Here is a 20,038-nt window from a genome sequence, read left to right as displayed (position 1 = left end):
CCTGCCCTCAGGTGCTTTGGAGAATAGTTTCCCTCTTCCCTCTTCTCTGTGGCAGCCCCTCAAATATTGCAAGACTGCTATCGTGTCTCCCCTAATCCTTCTTTTAATTGATGATATGAAATCTGAATGTCCACCATGAAAACTCAGCTAGTGTTTTAGAACGTCTTCAGTTGTAGTTGGGTGAACTTCAACTACTAGCCGCTGCAAAAAAAAACTCTAGTCAATGAGAAGTAAGACTAGAAGTCATAGTTAGCAGTACCTGTTATGTCACACGTGTTGTTTCTTTCCAGTTTGTATGTCTTTCAACCCAGGAAATCATATTTCCTACATATAGGTTAAAGGCAACAACAATATTAGAAGTTGCAATAAAGTTATTGTATTAACAATTTCCTACATGAAATCCAAGATTAGTTTTGCTTCTGATGAACCGTTTTCACCTCCCAACGCCCAGTTGGTCACTTGGAAACCTTAAGTATCTGGCTGTTGTTTTTTTGAGGTCAGATAATCTTAAGGATTTGAGGTCCTGCTTCTATCCACAAAATTACATATTGAAAAATGTGAGATTTAGAACCGATGCTTCAACAGATGCTCCTTTTTCTACCATAAAGGCAAAACAATAAAGCTATTTTATCTTTTGAGTTTCTCTTCTCATTCCCACTGAAACTTGGTATTGCACCTGATATTCCTTTTCTCTACCTGCAGGCATTCTCCTCCTGCGTGGATTCTGAAACCATAACCAGCGGTTTCTCTCTTAGGCGACTGAGTGTCACACACATGTACAACACACACACACAGACATCTTGATTAGAAAATGGCAAAGCCAGAATGCCATCCTTGCAGAATGCAACTATCTTTAAGGCAGCGCTTCCCAATTTTAGCAACTTGAAGAAGCCTGGACTTCATTTCCCAGAATTCCCCAGCCAGGGATGCTGGCTAGGGAATTCTGGGAGTTGAGGGCCAGACATTTTCAAAGTCCCAAGTTTGGGAAACACTGCTTTAAGATGAAATCTGTTTGCCTTGCCTACAAATATCACCTTGTTTTACCATGGTTTGGGGACAACATCCACATAGGGATACCGCATCAAGCCATGATAGTTTATTTGTAGCTTTGTATGTTGTGAACCCAGCCCAGAAGGTAGGGGATTTCTAATTCCAACAAGGATTAACCTTGTCAGACCCAGGAGTGGATGAGCTCACACATAGTTAATGTTAAGATTCTTTTGAGCTAGTCAGAATGTCTGCCTAGTAGTAAGCTAGGAGTATATATGAATGTTGGCTTCCAAGCATGACAAACTTATTTTTTTATACAGTTACTAAACAAAGAAAAGATAAATTTAATTCTGCAAAATGTCCCTATCTGATAAACTGTATGCAATTTACTCAGAAACGCTGGAATATTTTACCCTCAGTATCCGAAAGCGGCTGATTACTAACTATTGTACTGCATTCAGTCAGACATTGGCCTACAGCAAAGGTCACTCCAGACCTGGGTTCAAATTCTCCACCTGACCTCAGAACTTGGGAGAGAAGGCAGTCAGGTTTCCTTAACCTAATATTGAAAAAGGCGGAATATTATATTTCCCTGGAACAGAAATGGAGAAACATGTTTTAAGGCAGGAAACAGATTCACTCCTAATAGCCCCCACCTTTGTCAATGGGCCATTAAAGTGCCTGAGCCAGTCTATTCTACATAACAAAGATCTCCTCCACTTCAGCTCCAGGGCGATGGGATTAAGGCATGATAGTATTAGCCCTTTACCCATCTAACCACAGGGCACCTGGGAAGAAGCGATGCTCAACCAAACTTGGGACTCAAAACGCAACCTAGAAGTTGCCCCTGCATGGTCCCATGGGAGTCTGACAACCAATCAGAATACAAGATCAACATCAAAGGCCAGAGAGGGCAGAAAACCAGGGACTTTCAGCACCTCTGTGTCTCTTTTTTTCTTCTTCACCCAACATCTGGAAGCATGGGATTTCCCCCATTTTCTGTTCAGCAGCTCAAGCCATGTGATCCTGTCCACCATTAAACCATCTTTCCAAGCAGCCTCCAGGTTTCCAGTGTCTTTTTCCCCCATTTGGAAACTGAACCCAGAAGGGCATTTCTTCCAAACACTTTGAAAACATTTCATTGCTCAACCATGAAGCTTCTTCTGGAAAAAAAAACTGGAGAAGCTTCTTGGATGAGAAGAGAAACATTTTTTAAAAAAACACCCAAGAAAATCTGTTTCAATTTTGGAAACAGGACCTTTGAGATACTCCCCATTCCTCATGTAGCTTCAACCAGTTGATCACACACTATGTAAATCCAATGGCCCTATGTAAATCCAAGTACTTTCAGAAGAAGGGCTGAAGCTCTTAACCTACATGAAATTCACCTCTTCCCCCCCTCCCCTCTGGCCCGCAGAGAGCTTGCAGCTGCGGGGAGCTCCAAACTCATGTTTTCTTGGTGCTTTGCAGGATTTGGGCTGGCTGAAGAGGAAGCTGATTAGCTGCCTGGTCATCTCAGCCAGGTGAGAGGAGGCGGGCCTTTCAGGAGTTAGGATAAAAAGGGATCCTGGTAGATGTTGGTCTTTTCTGCCAGCTTCCTAGAACAGACAAGGATGGGACCCTTATGGAATGTGGCCATTGTTTTAGCTTGTTGGCTAATTGGGGAAGCGGCCTCTTCGGACCACTGGGATTACATGCAGAGGTTTTCCAACACGCCTGATCCTAGGAGGCAGCTCTACCTGCCTTCTGGGGTTGAGACCTATCCTTCGGCTTGGGTAGATGCTTCCCAGGCACGAGCTTTGTCCCTCCTGTCCCCTGTGCTGGCCCAGTGTGAAGAGTCCCAGGTGGTGGTGACCGTGAAGAGAGACCTGTTTGGCACGGGGAGGCTCGTCCAGGTGGAGGACCTGACCTTGGGGCCAACTGGCTGCCAACCCACCTCCTACGATGCTGCTGAGAACACCGTAATCTTCAGCGTAGGCCTCCATCAGTGTGGGAGTGTTTTGCAGGTAAAGGTTGAAAGGTTTTTTTTCTGCAAACCCAATCCTTGTTTCCTTAGGCAGGTGCCTAAATGTAGCCCTGATACTAGCCAGGATAACTAGGATAATGAGAATCAGAACAGAGCTGGGAGAGACCTTGGAGATCTTCTAGTCCAGCCCCTTGCTCAAGCAGGAGACCCTCATTTTCAGGACAAGTAAAACAGCTGGCTTGCCCACAAGAACCACCAATGCTTTTCTTTCCTAGGTACTGTCCCCCCCCCACCTTCCCTTTCTTCCCCTTCCAGTCCTCTTTCTGTTCTGAAGTACCCAGTAATCTCTGGGAGTTGATAGAGGAATGCAGTTAAACCAGCATTATTGTCACAAGTTACAACTGGGCGGAAGTCACTTTTTGAAAGTGGGAAGGTGTAGAAAAGGCTTTCATTATTTTACACTGTCTCACCTGGGGCTTGTTTTACATTTGTTTGGCTGCTAGCTGCCTTAAAACACGGGGGAAACCAAGAATGAAAGAACTCTGAACAGACTTGGTGTGAGGTTTTCTGCTATTCCAAGATTTTGAAGAACCTCTGTTTTTCCCATGCCAAGAAACTCCCCTTTGCAAGCACTAAATACACTTCTGGGTTGATTGCTGCATCTCGCATCTCATTTTTCCTTTCTCTAGATGACTCCGGAGTTTCTAGTCTACAGCATCAGCCTTCATTACAAGCCAACCCCTTCTCCCCACAGTGTGATTGTAAGAACCAGTCCGGTTGACGTCCCCATTGAGTGCCATTACCCAAGGTGAGCTCTCAGAGGATGAAACTAATAAAAATGTGAGGTGGGCTTGGACTCTGTTAGAGATGGTTACCTTGGGTGGGAGATGGGGACATACTGTGGAATAAAAGAACCCAGCCATCTCTCCTCTAGCCAGTGGGTCCAAGCTAGTTTATCATAACTTGTAGACCCAAAGGTGTATTTTTTTTCAAGAGGCATCTGGACATTCTTGTTTTTCTTTGAAGGTGTTTAGCTTTCAATCCAATTAGCTTCTTGGATGAGAATGTTGTGGCCCAGCAGAGCTGGCAGCAGATTCGGACAGTGGGGAGGTTGGGGAGGAACCTGGGACAGTCCTGGAATCTGGGGAAGGCTCTGAGGAGGGCTCTGTGTCGGAGGCAGAGAGGGGTCCAAGACCATATGCCAGTTATCAGCTGCATTCAGAGTCAGACATTAGTGAGGCAGACGAACAGCTGGAGCCTGTTTCCAGTGTGCGCATGCGCAGAGCTGCCAGATGAAGGGAACAGCTAAGAAATGACTTCTTCTCTTTGGGAGACCTTACCTGTCTGTCTCTCTATTTTCAGGAAAAACAATGTAAGCCTTAAGGCAATCAAGCCAACATGGATTCCATTCACGTCAACGATTTCTGCAGAAGAAAAACTCCGCTTCTCTTTACATTTGATGAATGGTAACTTCTTTTATGTGGTTGCTAGGAGTTGGGAATGATTTGTTGGCTCATAATCACTTCCAGAAGCGCACTCTTTCTTCGCTAGTTTTGTGAACATGACGGCCCAATGAGAGAGTACACCTTAACTGCGCACAAATAACTTTTTCATCATATTTCATTAGGGAAACCATTTTTTAAACTCTTGGTTCTGCTTTTGCATTGCGTTGTGCACAAGGCCAGATCATGCTTGTCCAACACTCATAGGTGCATGTGCTTGCAAACGACGTTACACAATTACACATGTGTGCTTCCTCAATACACAATTTTGCATAGTTTCTGACTTTTTGTGGCATTTCCAGAGTTCCTAATAGTCTTTCAAATTATGGGAGGAAAATGCAGATATCAGTGTATGTTCTGGCTTCTGGATATTTCAGAAGACCGCAGCTGATTCAGGGGCTGCAAAAAATTTAAAAATGGTTTGACACGGCGATATAAGAATTAGGATTGGGGTGCATACTCATTTGCAGACAGGATAGATGGGAGAAAAAAGGACTCTCTGCCCTGATCTGAATTGGGTTCCCTAGATTGAAAGTTGCATCCAATTAGTCCTTCCATGTTGGCTATGAGAATGATTTTGGTTTTCAGAGGGTTGGAGCGCGGAGAGAGCATCCAACGGCTACCAGTTGGGAGAAGTCATGTACATTCAGGCTCAAGTAATCGCAGAAAACCACACTCCTCTCCGACTCTTTGTGGATAGCTGTGTAGCCACGTTGAGCCCAGAGGCGGATTCCATTCCCCGCTATCCCATCATCGACTACAAGGGGTAAGAGCCATAATCTTGCTTCCATATATGAAAATTGCTAATAAAGGAGAATATTTGTAGCTCTGGGTTGAAAGGGGGGGGGGTCCTTGATGATGATGTAGAGCCGAGGTGGCGCAGTGGTTAGAGTGCAGCACTGCAGGCTACTTCAGCTGACTGCAGTTCTGCAGTTCGGCTGTTCAAATCTCACCAGCTCAGGGTTGACTCAGCCTTCCATCCTTCCGAGGTGGGTAAAATGAGGACCCGGATTGTTGTTGGGGGCGATATGCTGACTCTGTAAACCGTTTAGAGAGGGCCGAAAGCCCTATGAAGCGGTAGATAAGTCTAACTGCTATTGCTATTGCTATGTTATCTACTTTGGGCAACGAAGTGTCTGCAAGAAAGCAGCCAAGCTCGGAGGGCACCAAGAACCCTCATGAAAATGGCTAAATTTGTATGAGGAATTGGGTTTTCTCCTGTTACCTTGGCCTTTCTGGCCCTTGCTTGCAACGAAGTTCTTATTCTATGCTTGTGTCCACAAGGAAAAAAGCCATCAACACATCACTCCTATCAAGGTTCGGGTTGTTAAATCTCCTTCAGGCTTACTTTTTTCTCATTTTCATATAGAAATTCTACCTTAACTTGAAGCGATGGTGTCGATTGTTTCAGTTTCTACCTGTGCCCTTGAGTGCTTGTTTGTGTTTGATGGTTAATCCTGCATGTAGTGTGGTTTTTATTGGCCGTTTCTGAGCCAAACTTCGGAGCATTTTTTTGGGGGGGGGGGGGGATAAAGAGCATACTCACAACGACATTAAACACAACAGGGTTCAGCTAGGCCTGTTGTCTGGAGATTGCACAAGGAGAGGAAAATGCCCTAAGGCAGTGGTTCCCAAACTTGGCAACTTTAAGACTTGTGGACTTCAACTCCCAGAATTCTCCAGTTCTGGGAGTTGAAGTCCACAAGTCTTAAAGTTGCCAAGTTTGGGAACCACTGCTTAAGGTAACCAAGTGTGTCAAAAGCTAGGAAGCATGGTTGACAGATGTTGTGTCCTCCAGCTGCCTGATAGACGGACGAGATGATTCCAGCTCAACCTTCTTATCACCAAGGATCAGGAATGATGTACTCCAGTTCACAGTGGATGTCTTCCGTTTTAGCAAGGACACCCGAGATCTGGTAAGAATCCTCCTTCTAAAGCCCAGCTCCTAACAGCAATATTTTTGAAGTTGGTCATGCCCTAACCTAGGTTGAGCCACCTTTTTACCTTGTTCCTAGATCTACATCACTTGTCACTTGAAGGTGACTGCAGCTACTCAAGTTCCTGATCTTGAGAACAAAGCTTGTTCCTTCCGTCCAGCTACGAACAGGTAAGCAACGGATCAATATTTGAACTTAAGACATCAACTATCAGTAATTTAGGATATAGTCAAGTATCTAACCTTTGGTCTATTAAGAGGGGAAGATATTTAATATTGGAGAAGAGATTGGACTGCCATCTGTCAGAAATGGTGTAGGCCCTGCACTGTAGGGTCTCCTGCCTAGGCAGGGGGTTTGGACTAGATGACCTTCAAGGTCCCTTCCAACTCTGACTCTAAGTAAATATTGGCGCACCCTTACAGGAAGTTTGGCTTGTTTTTCATCACAGTTGGGCTCCAGTTGAAGGCACCACAGATATTTGCTCCTGCTGTGAAACCCAGAAATGTGTTCAAACTATTGGTCAAGGCAGCAGATCCTGGGACCAAGGGGGAAGAAGACTGGGCAGAGATGTGGCTGCTAAATTGGGTATGTAGTCAAGGTTTGGTAGAGGGAAAGAGCTATTCCCTTGGATGATATTCAAAAGTAGTTGCTCTGTTTCTGGAAATATTAGATGGGGGACAATTGTGTCCAATTCTCAGAGATTGACTGGACAAGTCCCTGTAGTTTTCTCGGCAAGGTTTTCCAGAAGTAGTTTGCCATTGCCTCTTTCCTAAGGCTGAGAGAAAGTGACTGGCCCTCCCAGGACTGCCATCCTGCTATGCCATGCTTCACTGGCTGCCAGCCTGCCATTCCAAGAGCCGAGGTGGCGCAGTGGTTAAATGCAGCACTGCAGGCTACTTCAGCTGACTGCAGTTCAGCAGTTCAGCTGTTCAAATCCCACCTGCTGCCGCCTGCTGCCAATTACCTCCACTAGACCGATTAGATCCCACAGATTAGGCCTCCTCCGAATTCCATCCGCCGGCCAGTGTCGACTGGCGACTACCCGGAGGAGAGCCTTTTCTGTGGCTGCTCCGACCCTCTGGAACAAACTCCCCGTGGAGATTCGAACCCTCACCACCCTCCAGGCCTTCCGCAAAGCCCTTAAAACCTGGCTGTTCCGACAGGCCTGGGGCTAAAGAACTGTTGCCCCCGTCTCGAATGGTATGACTGTTGCGTGTTTTAAATTATGCATTGTTGTGTCGCTTTAATTTTTGTTTGTATCCCCCTTCCCTGGTTTGAGTTGTGAGCCGCCCTGAGTCCCCTTCGGGGGAAAAGGGCAGCATATAAATAAAATAAACATTCAACATTCAAACATTAAATAAACTAGGCTCAAGGTTGACTCAGCCTTCCATCCTTCCGAGGTGGGTAAAATGAGGACCCAGATTGTTGTTGGGGGCAATATACTGACTCTGTAAACCGCTTAGAGAGGGCTGAGAGCCCTATGAAGCAGTATATAAGTCTAAGTCTAACTATTGCATATCCAACAGCGAGGGGGGAGGAGCCCCAAGGTGGGATAAAGGGGAAGTTAGCAGGAACAGAAATGAAACTACTCAACAGAGCCACTGGCCATTCCAATGTCACACTATTGGGAATGCAGCACCATCCAGCCCACAAAACCAGGGGGACTGTTATCAGAACAATCAGTTTGAATATGATTGGACACCTAGAGATTACCAGGGGGAAGGATGGGATCAAGGGAAAATTAACCATATGCTTTGGGCATGAAAAATTCAGATCCGGCTTTGCTCTCTGTAACCACTTGGTTTTAGTAAAGGGTACTTTCCTTAACAATGGATTTGGGAGAGTTTCTTTTCTAACTGACCAAGTTGGGATGGGCCCAAGGTCACACAACTAGCTTTGTACCTAAGCCGGGACTAGAACTCACAGTCTCCCAGTTTCTAGCCTGATGCCTTAACCACTACACCAAATTGGCACTCCCTATATTACCGTCAATGTCTTGTGAATCTTGTTCTCGTGCAGATAAATCGAAGGAGGCAGATGCTGACGTGATGCTCGGTCCCATCCTCATTCTTGACTCGTACATGACTTCTAGAACTCCTCCTGACAATCAAAATAAGTTGAGCTTATCAGCAGAACATGGTACAGTATCATGTTGATTATGGAGTTCAAACATTGCATTAATCCATGGTGTGTTAACTAACCATAACTGGGTATATTCACACTGCTTGCTAAATCAGAGGTGTACATTGTAACCTCAGGACCAGATTAGTCGCCAGAGCCTTTCTATGTCATCACATTCCTTTAATATGCCGGTCAAACCGTTACTTCCACTTGGACTTAATATTAACTGCATGAAATTTAGTGAAATTCTATATAATTGTTTTACTTGAAGCCAGAAAGATGGACTCAGTGGAAGTCAACAGTAATCTTGTCCAGTTGTAAATCTGCAGGAAACTTTTGTTTAGATCTTTGACAGGAGCAGATTCTCAGAGCAGAAATTTGGGATAAAAAGTAACCTCAATGGCACTGGCTTGTCATTGTTCCACTCTTTAGATTTGTAGAGAAGTAAAACCAGAATGTTCAGCTCTTCATTTCCTGCGGTGTATGATATTCTTTATTTTTAGTTTTCAGTGCAAAAAAAACACACCTGTTTTACGAGAATCCCATACTGTTTTTTTTCCTTTTCAGGCTTCTTCCAAATTCCTTGGATGCTGGTGGGGATCATCTTGATAGCCCTTACTACATGCTTGGCCCTGACCACTCTAGGAATCTTTTGTACTAGGAAAAGACGTTATAATTCTTCTTAAGATGTTATGCAGTGTGGAAAGATGTTAAAATAAACAAATCAAAGCGTTAAAAAAGACTTGTTTCCCCCCCCCCTCCCTACACCTTGTTCAATAAACAAGTATATGTGCTTGCATAGAAAACATCTCTGAGCATCAAAACAAAGGTTAGAGGATTTTTGTCCTCCTAAGATTGGGCTCACTTGAAAAAATAATTTGGAATTCCTTTGGATCTCACAAAGCCACTGAAGGATCAGATGATGGAATGTATGTCCAGGTGATACCCTGGAGATCAGAGGAGATAGGACCCAGGTATGGATGGAATGGACATGAGAGTGAGGAATATGAATTCTGATAAAATATTTCCTCTTGTCTTCATTTCTTTGCCAGGACAATTAAGAGCTTTGCTCCTTCCTGTCTCTCACATTGTAAAGGGGGGGTGGGGGAGTGGGCTGCTGCTTCAAAGAAAAAAATTTAACTGCTTTTACTTTGCTCTGTGGAAGGAGGTGGGAGTCATGGGGGGGCTGCCTCAGATAAAACAGTTTGTTCTGCTCTGCAATAGGAGGGGGTGGGCTACACATTAACAGCGAGACAGGAGTTAATACCTAACCACTAGCCAGGATATTAAGAACAAGAATAGCTAGCTTATAGGAAAACGCCCCAAACCCATATAGCTGGCACAGTTTGCAAGATACCTGTGACCTGGGGTGACATTCAGCTATTTAACATAACAAGCGTAAGGGTTTAAGAGGTGGCACAGTGGTTAAATGCAGCACTGCAGGCTACCTCAGCTGACTGCAGTTCTGCAGTTCGGCTGTTCAAATCTCACCGGCTCAGGGTTGACTTAGCCTTCCATCCTTCCGAGGGGGGTAAAATGAGGACCTGGATTGTTGGGGGCAAGAGGCTGACTCTGTAAACCGCTTAGAGAGGGCTGAAAGCCCTATGAAGCGGTATATAAGTCTAACTGCTATTGCTATTGCTATTGCTATTGCTATTAAGGGGGCTGAAATCCAAATAACCAATATTATCTGTTAAGCATGCATTATTAGGGGAAAGGCAAAGGGTTGACTATAAAAACTGTTGCAAGATTCTAACCTTGGCCCTTCCTTGATTAGCTTTTCAAACCGGGGTCCTTATATCTTGGTACCAAAATAGAAGTATAATTCTGTGTCACGCCTTGTGTCTGGTTGGTAACTTATCGGCTTCGACACCAAGCAAGAGCCCAATATTGGGGACAACACCACCACTTATCTCTGCCATTAATTAAAGCAGTACTTGGTTCACCCACCCCCACCCCAAGGCTTCAATTGAATTTCAGTTGCATTCACTTTTAGGATCTGAAAGAGACTTTCTTGTAACTCTCATTCAGTCCTGTATGGGTCTTCCTAAGGTTACAGTCTAATGTTAGGTTAGGACAGTGTTTCTCAACCTTGGCAACTTGAAGATGTCTGGACTTCAACTCCCAGAATTCCCCAGCCAGCATTCGCTGGCTGGGGAATTCTGGGAGTTGAAGTCCAGACATCTTCAAGTTGCCAAGGTTGAGAAACACTGGGTTAGGACATGACTTGTTTCAAAGTATTTTAATAAGGCATGTGCAAAATCAAGTTGTGGCTTAAATGTAGTTTGGGTTTCACGTTCTAGGTACACTCAGCTTAAATCTTTAATATCAATTCATAGAATTTCCTGAAAATAAAGCATTAAAAAAAGAAGAAGATGGAAACTGGCTCCCCTCGCCCCCCCAACAATGGATTGCCTCTCAGCCCCTGTTTTAAAGTTCACCCCTCAAAATATCAGCTCCTCTTATCATGCCGAGGTGGCGCAGTGGTTAGGGTGCAGTACTGCAGGCCACTTCAGCTGACTGTTATCTGCAGTTTGGCAGTTCAAATCTTACCAGGCTCAAGGTTGACTCAGCCTTCCATCCTTCCGAGGTGGGTGAAATGAGGACCCGGATTGTTGTTGGGGGCAATATGCTGACTCTGTAAACCGCTTAGAGAGGGCTGAAAGCCCTATGAAGCGGTATATAAGTCTGCTATAGCTATAGCTATCTACCTATTATCTATCTATCTATCATCTATCCATTATATCTATCTATCTATCTATCTATCTATCTATCTATCTATCTATCTATCTATCTATCTATCTATCTATCTGACTCAGCCTTCCATCCTTCCGAGGTGGGTAAAATGAGGACCCGGATTGTTGTTGGGGGCGATATGCTGACTCTGTAAACCGCTTAGAGAGGGCTGAAAGCCCTATGAAGCGGTATATAAGTCTAACCGCTATTGCTATTGCTATGCCAGGATTTTATTTATTTTTTTAAAATATATTGGCCAAACAGCTGCAATGAACTCTGGGCAGCATGCAGAACTGAAGAATATAAAAACAGCTTGAAATATTAAATTGGATTCGTTTTGCAGATTGGGGAGGAGTAGAGTGAAAAGCAGAGTAGGGCTGGACTTGGAATTTCCATGTGACTTTACGAACGAGGCAAGGCTGTGTGGCAAAACGTTGCCCCTCATTTCAAACAAAAATCCAAGATACAAAAACAATAACTCTGCTTTGTACTATAATGGGCAACCAAACCTCCCCAAAGTCCCTTTTATATATTGAATTGGTAACAGACAATGGAAAGGCTGAAATCTTGAAAAGAGGGCTAATACACGCGTTAGCCTGCAGTCCCCACGATCAACGGGACACGTGTTGCCATAACAACCAGCAAGAGCCACTGAGGGAAGGAAAACTCTTCAGGGATTTGGGGGGGGAGGGAACAAGCTCTTCAGGGATTGGCCAGAAAGAATTAAAAAAAAATCGAGGAAGCGCTTCAGGGATTGGCTAGGAAGAAGTGAAAAAAAAAAAAACCAAGGAAGCGCTTCAGGGATTGGCTAGAAAGAAGTGAAAACAAGGAAGCTCTTCAGGGATTGGGTAGAAAGCAGACAGCTGGAAAAACAGAAGTTTTTCCCGGATTGGCTAGAAGGAAAGTCAGGTGATGCAAGGGAAAGCTCTTCAGAGATTGGGTGGCAAAGAGAAGTCAGGTGACTCGCTTTGCATAGGAAGGGGGGGTGTTGCTCAGGGCAGGGGAAGATGGTGAGTGGGAGGGTGAAAGGCGCGCGGCGGGGGGGGGGAAGGTTATTGCTAGCAAGGGGAAAGTGGGGGTGGGTGGGGCGGATGTTATTTTAAAGAATTAGAGGTTGAAAGCCCAGATCTTTATAAGAAAAATTGGAGCAAGTTCAGAAGTGTATTTGGCAGTGCAAAATCTCAATAAAATGGGTGGACTTCAATTCCCACAATTCCCCCAGCCAGTTTGCATTTTTAGGAGTTGAAGTCAACCTATGCTGGCTGGAGGAATTCTGGGAGTTGGAGTCCATGCATGCTAGATAGAGGGATTCTGGGAGTTGAAGTCCATGCATGCTAGATAGGGGAGAATTCTGGGAGTTGGAATCCATGCATGCTAGATGGAGGGATTCTGGGAGTTGAAGTCCATGCATGCTAGATAGGGGAGAATTCTGGGAGTTAGAGTCCATGCATGCTAGATAGAGGGATTCTGGGAGTTGAAGTCCATGCATGCTAGATAGGGGAGAATTCTGGGAGTTGAAGTCCGTGCATGCTAGATGAAGGGATTCTGGGAGTTGAAGTCCACCCATCTTAAAGTTGCTGTGATTGAAAAGTACTCATTTTTTGTTTCTTCCTGCCAGAGGTTTCGATTCTGTGGAGATTTGGACTGTCCTGATTGGGTCTTGGCAGAAATTAGTACTTTGGCTAAAATAGTAAGTGATATTTTTTTTTGTCCCTTTGAGTTCCATGAATATTTTAATTACTTTAAGGTATGGGGGGTGCTAGCATTCTACTTGTAACTGGATTTGCCCCATTGTAAGATTTTGCCTGACAATTACCTTTCTCCAAGGGAGGGGTTAAAAAAAAATCAAGATGATGGTTATGATACACTTTTGTCTTTTTTTCCAGTCTTCGGTGAAACTCAAGCTGATCTGTGCACAGGTTCTGAAGGATGTGCTTGGAGAGGGCATTGATGTGAGTTCATTCCGAATCCCTTTTGTGGATACTTTCCAAACTTGGTTTGCATAAATCCAGAATCAGTAAAACAGAGGCACTTTCAGATTAAACAGTTCCAGTTAATTTTTAAATAATAGATTCATAAATCAGCTGCCCCATTCATATCTGGGTTTCCATGGCAATTGAGGAGTGCTTAAATTGGAGGTTCCCAAAAGATATTCTGTAAATTGAAAATTCTGTGATGGATTACAAATGATGTTTTTTTATTGGGACTTTCCAGTGTTAAGTTTGAGCTAAAAATTGCTCTTTTGTCTCCTGCAGTATGACAAAATCCTGAAGTTAACATCAGATGCCAAGTTTGGTGAGTATCCTTCCCTTCTATGTCCAAGGACTAAGTTAGGATACAGCTAAGCCATTTCTTACCTTGCCAATATTTCTCAACTGAAATTTGAGAATAAGGATTGCATTTATTTCCTTAGTATTGGTGCTGAAAGCACATTCGTGCATGTGGTCTGCATAAAGGGTGCGTGGTTCCTTACTTCAACTAGCATCTTTTTGCAAGAGACTTGCAAAGTTGGTCATCTCCGAGAATCCAGCAAAATATGCCAGGTCCTGTACAGCTATCTCTGCCTTACATGTTCATCTTTGAATTCCATATTAGAGACCGGTGTTTCTCAACCTTGTCAGCATTAAGACGTGGTAAAGAAACAAACAAAATGTTAAAAATTTACGTTATTTATGTACCGTGTTTCCCCGAAAATAAGGCAGGGTCTTATTTTCCTTTTGACCCTCAGAAATAAGCACTTGGCCTTATTTTCAGGGAGGTCTTATTATTTTTGAGGTGCAGGAGGCGGCGAATGTGGTCACCCCATGGCTGCTGCTGTGTTTCAATATTTTCATTTTATCACATGAGCTCAAAAGCCCGACTGGGCATTATCCGTGGAGGTCTTATTTTTGAAGAAACAAGAGTAGTTACTTACCAACAGTGCTGGGTTTCAAAAATTGTTCGAACCTACTCTGTGGGTGTGGTCTCCTTTGTGGGAGTGGCTTGCCACCCATGTGACCGGATATGAAGATGCCGACGACACTTGTCAGAACCACCTTAAATGACCTTACACACAGCACTGGCATGCATAAGAATATGATGTAAAGTTGTTTTTTTAAAAGGCATCTTTGGTTTGCGTTAAAACAACTTCAACACACGCAATGTTCTGATTGCACCACAAACGCAGTAGTCATCCTTACCTTTCACAGAGGCACTGAGTTTTATAAATAGGAGCATGATAGTGTAGAATAATCATATCCAAGGACCAGGGGTGGGTTTCAAAAGTTTTTGGAACCTCTTCGGTAGGTGTGGCCTGCTTTCCGGGTCCACTGGTGGGACCTCTTCTAACCGGTTCGGTAGATTTGACGAACTAGTTCTACCGAATAGGTGCGAACTGGTAGGAACCCACCTCTGCTTACCAAGCACATCTAAATTATATTAAAGTAACCAAAATATCTTTACAATCCCCAAGTTTTGAGCAGCCCTAATGTTTGGAAATTGAAACTTGAAAAATTAGACATGCCCTTGGACTCCCGGAATTACCTAGCCAGCCATGTAACTGACATAGACTGTGGTTAAGTGCTTTTCCAAAACATTGACCCCAAATTGTGAAGGAAATGTTTCAGCAAACCTACATTCACGGTTCTGGAACAATTCATGGCCTTGGACTAATCATAGAGGGCTGTTTTTCTACCTTAGCAACTTTAAAGACGTGTGGACTTCAGCTCCCAGAATTCCCCAGCCAAGATAAGTCCCTGAAAACCTGCTTTAGACAGCTGCGTTTCCTTTCTTTTCCGCTGTGCAGAATCGGGCGATGTGAAAGCCACTGTCGCTGTTCTCGCCTTCATTCTCTCCAGTGCCGCCAAATACAATGTGGACTCTGAGTCTCTCTCCAGCGAACTTCAACAGCTGGGGCTGCCCAAAGGTGATTATCGAGTTGTTGCTTTTCAAAACATAAAAAATGTTAACAGTTCCTCAGAGCTATCTCTAACCCTAAATAAAAACTTAGAAGTTGACAAAGTAGAAATGCAGAGGGAGAATGAAATTAGGCATATGTTCTATGAAGTAGAGGAAAAATTCTGAATAACTTGAAAATTTGCATGGTGAGTGGGAGGGTGAAAGGCCGAGGTGGTGCAGTGGTTAGAGTGCAGTACTGCAGGCCACTTCACCTGACTGCTATCTGCAGTTCGGCGGTTCTAATCTCACCGGCTCAAGGTTGACTTCCATCCTTCTGAGGTGGGTAAAATGAGGACCCAGATTGTTGGGGGCAAGAGGCTGACTCTGTAAACCGCTTAGAGAGGGCTGTAAAAGCACTATGAAGCGGTATATAAGTCTATGGGCTATTGTACACCTTCCTTCCCTTCCTTCCCTCCCTCCCTGTGGATAGAATGCAGCATTGCAGGCTGACTCTGCCCACAGTCTGGAGTTCGATCCTGACTGGCTCAAGGTTGACTCAGCCTTCCATCCTTCCGAGGTGGGTCAAATGAGGACCCAGATTGTTGGGGGGCAAGAGGCTGACTCTGTAAACCGCTTAGAGAGGGCTGTAAAAGCACTATGAAGCGGTATATAAATCTAACTGCTATTGCTATTGCTATTTTCCGTTTCTAACTGGTTGAATTTTGAGAGGAGGGCAGGATTAAATAAGGTTTAAATGGTCAGACGATTTGGATTCACTTAGCTGATCTCTTGATTGCAGAGCACGCGGCTGGATTGTGTCGGTCCTACGAGGAGAAACAGAGCTCTCTCCAGGACAGCCTCAGGAAAGGCAGCCTGAGATGTAAGTTGAGCTCCTTTGCCGGTTCCAAAAGGGAAGGTCACTTTGGGGAAACTGTCCTCTGCAGCCTCCCCCCCCCTCCCCCCCCAGTCTGAGAGTGGGAAGATTTTTCAGCACCACGTGGGGCTCACAGATGGATTGGAGAAACATTCTGTAAAATGCCAACAAGGCTGAACCACCTCGTCAAGGACCATACAAAGCTGCTCTTCTTAGGCTGGAATTTTCAGAGCACTTGGTAATTACAGATAGTCCTTGACTTATAACCAGAAACTTAGTGACTGTTTGAAGTTTTGACAGACCCTGGAAAAAAAAAGGATTTACAACCCAGGTTCAAAATTCTGATGCCTGGATCCCACCCTCTGTGGTCACATGACTGCATTTTGGGCGCTAAGCAACCAGCCCGCGTTTAGGACCATTGGGAAGGCAGATTTAATACGGTTTCTGGTGCAACTACCGTATTTGATTTGGATTTTTTAAAACATGTTCCTGTTTCTTCTCTTTTGCAAGTAGCAGGTAAAACAAGAATTTAAAATTGCAGAGGATTTTGGAAGCTGCTACAATCGGTGATTGGGTGAATTCCTTGGCAGTGCCCCTGACCCATTCAAGAAGACTAGTGCCTTGCACAAACGATGTGCCTAAAAGTTTTGATTCTCTCTGCCTGCAGTGAATTGCCTGGATTCTGTTTCGTGGAGAGTGGATTACACGCTTAGTTCCAGCGAGCTCCAGCAGGTCAACGAGCCAGTCGTTCATCTCAAGCTGAACGTGAGAAATGTCGACCAAAAAGTGACAGAGCCTGTGGCAATGACCTTGTCGGCCGATAAATTTCGTGTCTTACTTGCTGGTGAGAAGCGAAACATGTCCACAGCTTGGAGAGGGTCAGGGGTTGCTGGTTTCTGCCAGAGCTTTATAATAAGCAAGGCATTAGGAAATCACTTAGCTCTGTTTAAAGAGACAAAACATTCCGATTTCTCTTTTAAAATCTCCAAAGGCAACAAACCTGAATCCCTCACCTTTCAGTCTGCTTCTTCCTAGCCACTGAAATGGGCATTTTGTAGAGGAAGCAGAAGTCAGAAGTCAATGCTGCTTTATCATACAGCAGATAGATGGATGGATGGATGGATGGATGGATGGATGGATGGATGGATGGATGGATGGATGGATAGATAGATAGATAGATAGATAGATAGATAGATAGATAGAATGAGAGAGAAGATAGATAGATGGATGGATGGATAGATAGATGAAGGATGGATGGATAGATGATAGATAGATAGATAGATAGATAGATAGATAGATAGATAGATAGATACATAGATACATAGATACATAGATAGATAGATGATAGATGGATGGATGGATGGATGGATAGATAGATAGATAGATAGATAGAAAAAGAATAGGAGAGAGAGAGAGAAGATAGATAGGAGAGACAGGATAGATAGATAGATAGATAGATAGATAGATAGATAGATAGATAGATAGATAGATGATAGATAGATAGATAGATAGATAGATAGATAGATAGATAGATAGATAGATGATAGATAGATAATGAGAGAGAGAAGATAGATAGATTAGATAGATAGATAGATAGATAGATAGATAGATAGATAGATAGATAGATAGATAGATACATAGATACATAGATACATAGATAAAAAAAATAAACGGGGCAGTTCTTTAATAATCAAGTGGGATACAGCACAATTCTGGTGAAAATTGCTCAGGGCGCTCCATTTTAGTAGCATCCCAGAGACAGGGGGCAATCTCTGTCCCCAGCCTCCATCTGCTCAACGTCATTCCTGACCGGACATAGATCAAAACCTTTCAAATTAGGAATTTCATGGGAGCAAAGGCAAAGTACTTATTTATCAGATTTCTGTATTGTATTTGAGCGATTCTGGGTGACTTCTGGGGGGCTCTTAGGCCACTTAACTTGCTGCTAGGATCCTTTCTTCTTTTTTTAACCTCCTATTTTCCCTCCTCAGAACTAAAACAGGCTCAGGCCATCATGAAAACCCTGGAATAAGGAGTTCCGGATACTATCAGGACTAGTCCGAAGAAGGAAGCTTCCTTTTGACCACAGGCCAAAATGTCTCCATCGGATAGTTGATCTCCCAGCCTATCAGATACAAGCAAAACAACCAGATGGGTTTTAATGTCCATTTCCCAGTAGGCTACACCAACAAAACCAGTGGGGAGGTCTGGTGATATAGGGACATATCTCGGTCACAAACATCCAACTTCTGCCTTAAGAGAAGAATACCTATTTTTATGGTTGTTTTTTTTTCATTTGAGCTCAGTTGTCAGGGGAAACATAACATAGATTTTTGCTTTTACAGCTCTGCTCAAAAATATAAAAATGCTCCCTTCTTTGTTTTTATTTCCCTGTGTTTTGTTGAACGGCAGAAAATTAAATCCCACCAATGTGGCAATAGCTCTCTTTGTCCAGTCTTTGTATTGGGCAAGGCTGGTGGCCTCATTTGCTTTGGGATGGAAATGAAATTTAAAATAAATAAATAAACGTTTTGATGTTCGTTTGTTTGAAGGTTTGAGTCCCCAGCGAAGCACATCCCCAAATTTGTTGAAATCTGTATTTTTCCAACCTCAGCAACTGTTAAAGACGTGTGGACTTCAACTCCCAGAATTCTCCAGCCAGCATTGAATCCACACATCCTGGCTAGGAAGATGTGGGAGTTGAAGTCCACGCATCTTAAAAGATGATGCCCTGGTTGAGAAACAATGCTGGTTTAAACGAAATGCCATCCCCCTGTTGTTCAAGCCAATCGCATTCTGGCTTAATAGTGTAAAAATGTTTGAACAAGGACCAGAGAAATTCAGGTTCACTTGCTTCCATACCCCACAGAAACTTAAGTACATGGGTAAATTCTAGATCAGTGTTTCTCAACCTTGGCAACTTGAAGATGTCTGGACTTCAACTCCCAGAATTCCCCAGCCAGCGTTCGCTGGCTGGGGAATTCTGGGAGTTGAAGTCCAGACATCTTCAAGTTGCCAAGGTTGAGAAACACTGTTCTAGATAGTTGCTTCTCAGCCCATCCTACCTTACTGGGTTGTTGTTAGGGGTGGGTGGGGAGGCTGAAGGAAGCTTCTTTTGATCTCCTGCCTGAAAAGTTATTATATATCAAATAAATGAATAAGCTAAGTGGGCATTTGATTTGGCCAGTCCTAATGGCAGTACATGTCTCTCACCTATCACACACAGTTTTGACACCAATATCATCCTTGGGGATCCCAGGACAAGCCTACCTACAAAATGGTTTTATAAGTTTAAATGACGTCTGTTCTTTTATTGGTTTCTTTCACATAAATACATATGTATGCAATTACTGATGTTTGTTTATGATTATTTCTCCCATCATCTTGAAGTTCTTTATAGATTTTTTTTTTTTTGGGTTTGTTTAGCATTGTGATCATGGTTTCAATTGTTGTTATGCTTGCCAGTCACCCAGATTCTAATAAAGGAGTATATTTGCAACCCCAGGGTTGAATGTGGGCTGGGCTCCCTGGTTCTCCCTGAGCATGGTGGTTTTCTTGCAGACATTTCACGAGCCAGCTAGGTAACATCATCAGGGCTACAAGAGAGTGGGGCTTGTTGAGAGGAGGAGGAGGAGGAGACTGCAGAACCCCTGGTACTCTCTGAGCTTTGCAGACATTTCATGACCCAGCTAGGTAACATCATCAGTGCTAAACCTGGTTAGAAGAGCCACTAATTATACAATAATTTCAATACTATACATTGATCTGCGGGAAAGAAAAAACGATTGCTTTCATTAAACCGTCTTTGCCAAATCCACGCCAGAAGGTCGCTGCCCGATGCCTCCCCTCCCCTCGTTGCAAGAATTCACGACCCCCCCTCCCCTTTCAACGAATGTCCCACGCCTGTGCATCGCTGCGCTAAACCCTTAATCCGAGAAGCGTGGGTGCTTTCCTCGGAAAACTACAGCTCCCAAGATGCTCCGGGGGGGGGAAAAGGTCCTCTCAGCCAATGGGAGCAGTGGGTGCGGTCTCCTGC

The 20,038-nt window shown here is 43.9% G+C and overlaps 2 protein-coding genes across 2 annotated transcripts; both read left to right on the top strand.

Moving 5' to 3' along the window:
• The first annotated feature begins 2,184 nt into the window (after positions 1-2,184).
• On the top strand, positions 2,185-9,305 carry LOC116519421 (zona pellucida sperm-binding protein 3-like). The gene is made up of 9 exons (XM_032233277.1): positions 2,185-2,996; positions 3,646-3,764; positions 4,319-4,422; positions 5,047-5,224; positions 6,257-6,374; positions 6,474-6,565; positions 6,844-6,980; positions 8,415-8,534; positions 9,084-9,305. Exons 1-9 carry the CDS (start codon positions 2,565-2,567, stop codon positions 9,200-9,202), a joined length of 1,419 nt encoding a protein of 472 aa, XP_032089168.1. The 5' UTR covers positions 2,185-2,564; the 3' UTR covers positions 9,203-9,305.
• A 2,909-nt stretch (positions 9,306-12,214) lies between these two features.
• On the top strand, positions 12,215-18,542 carry COMMD4 (COMM domain containing 4). Its single transcript, XM_032233723.1, has 8 exons — positions 12,215-12,262; positions 12,871-12,942; positions 13,139-13,204; positions 13,508-13,547; positions 15,037-15,156; positions 15,928-16,008; positions 16,670-16,846; positions 17,994-18,542. The coding sequence occupies exons 1-8, from the start codon at positions 12,260-12,262 to the stop codon at positions 18,032-18,034; spliced, it is 600 nt and encodes a 199-aa protein (XP_032089614.1). The 5' UTR covers positions 12,215-12,259; the 3' UTR covers positions 18,035-18,542.
• Positions 18,543-20,038: the final 1,496 nt, after the last annotated feature.

This window comes from Thamnophis elegans, chromosome 16 (assembly GCF_009769535.1).
Source record: "Thamnophis elegans isolate rThaEle1 chromosome 16, rThaEle1.pri, whole genome shotgun sequence".
In the NCBI taxonomy this organism is placed as follows: domain Eukaryota; kingdom Metazoa; phylum Chordata; class Lepidosauria; order Squamata; family Colubridae; genus Thamnophis; species Thamnophis elegans.
Note: the sequence above shows the minus strand (reverse complement) of the source record. Positions and strands in the feature narration are given on the sequence as shown.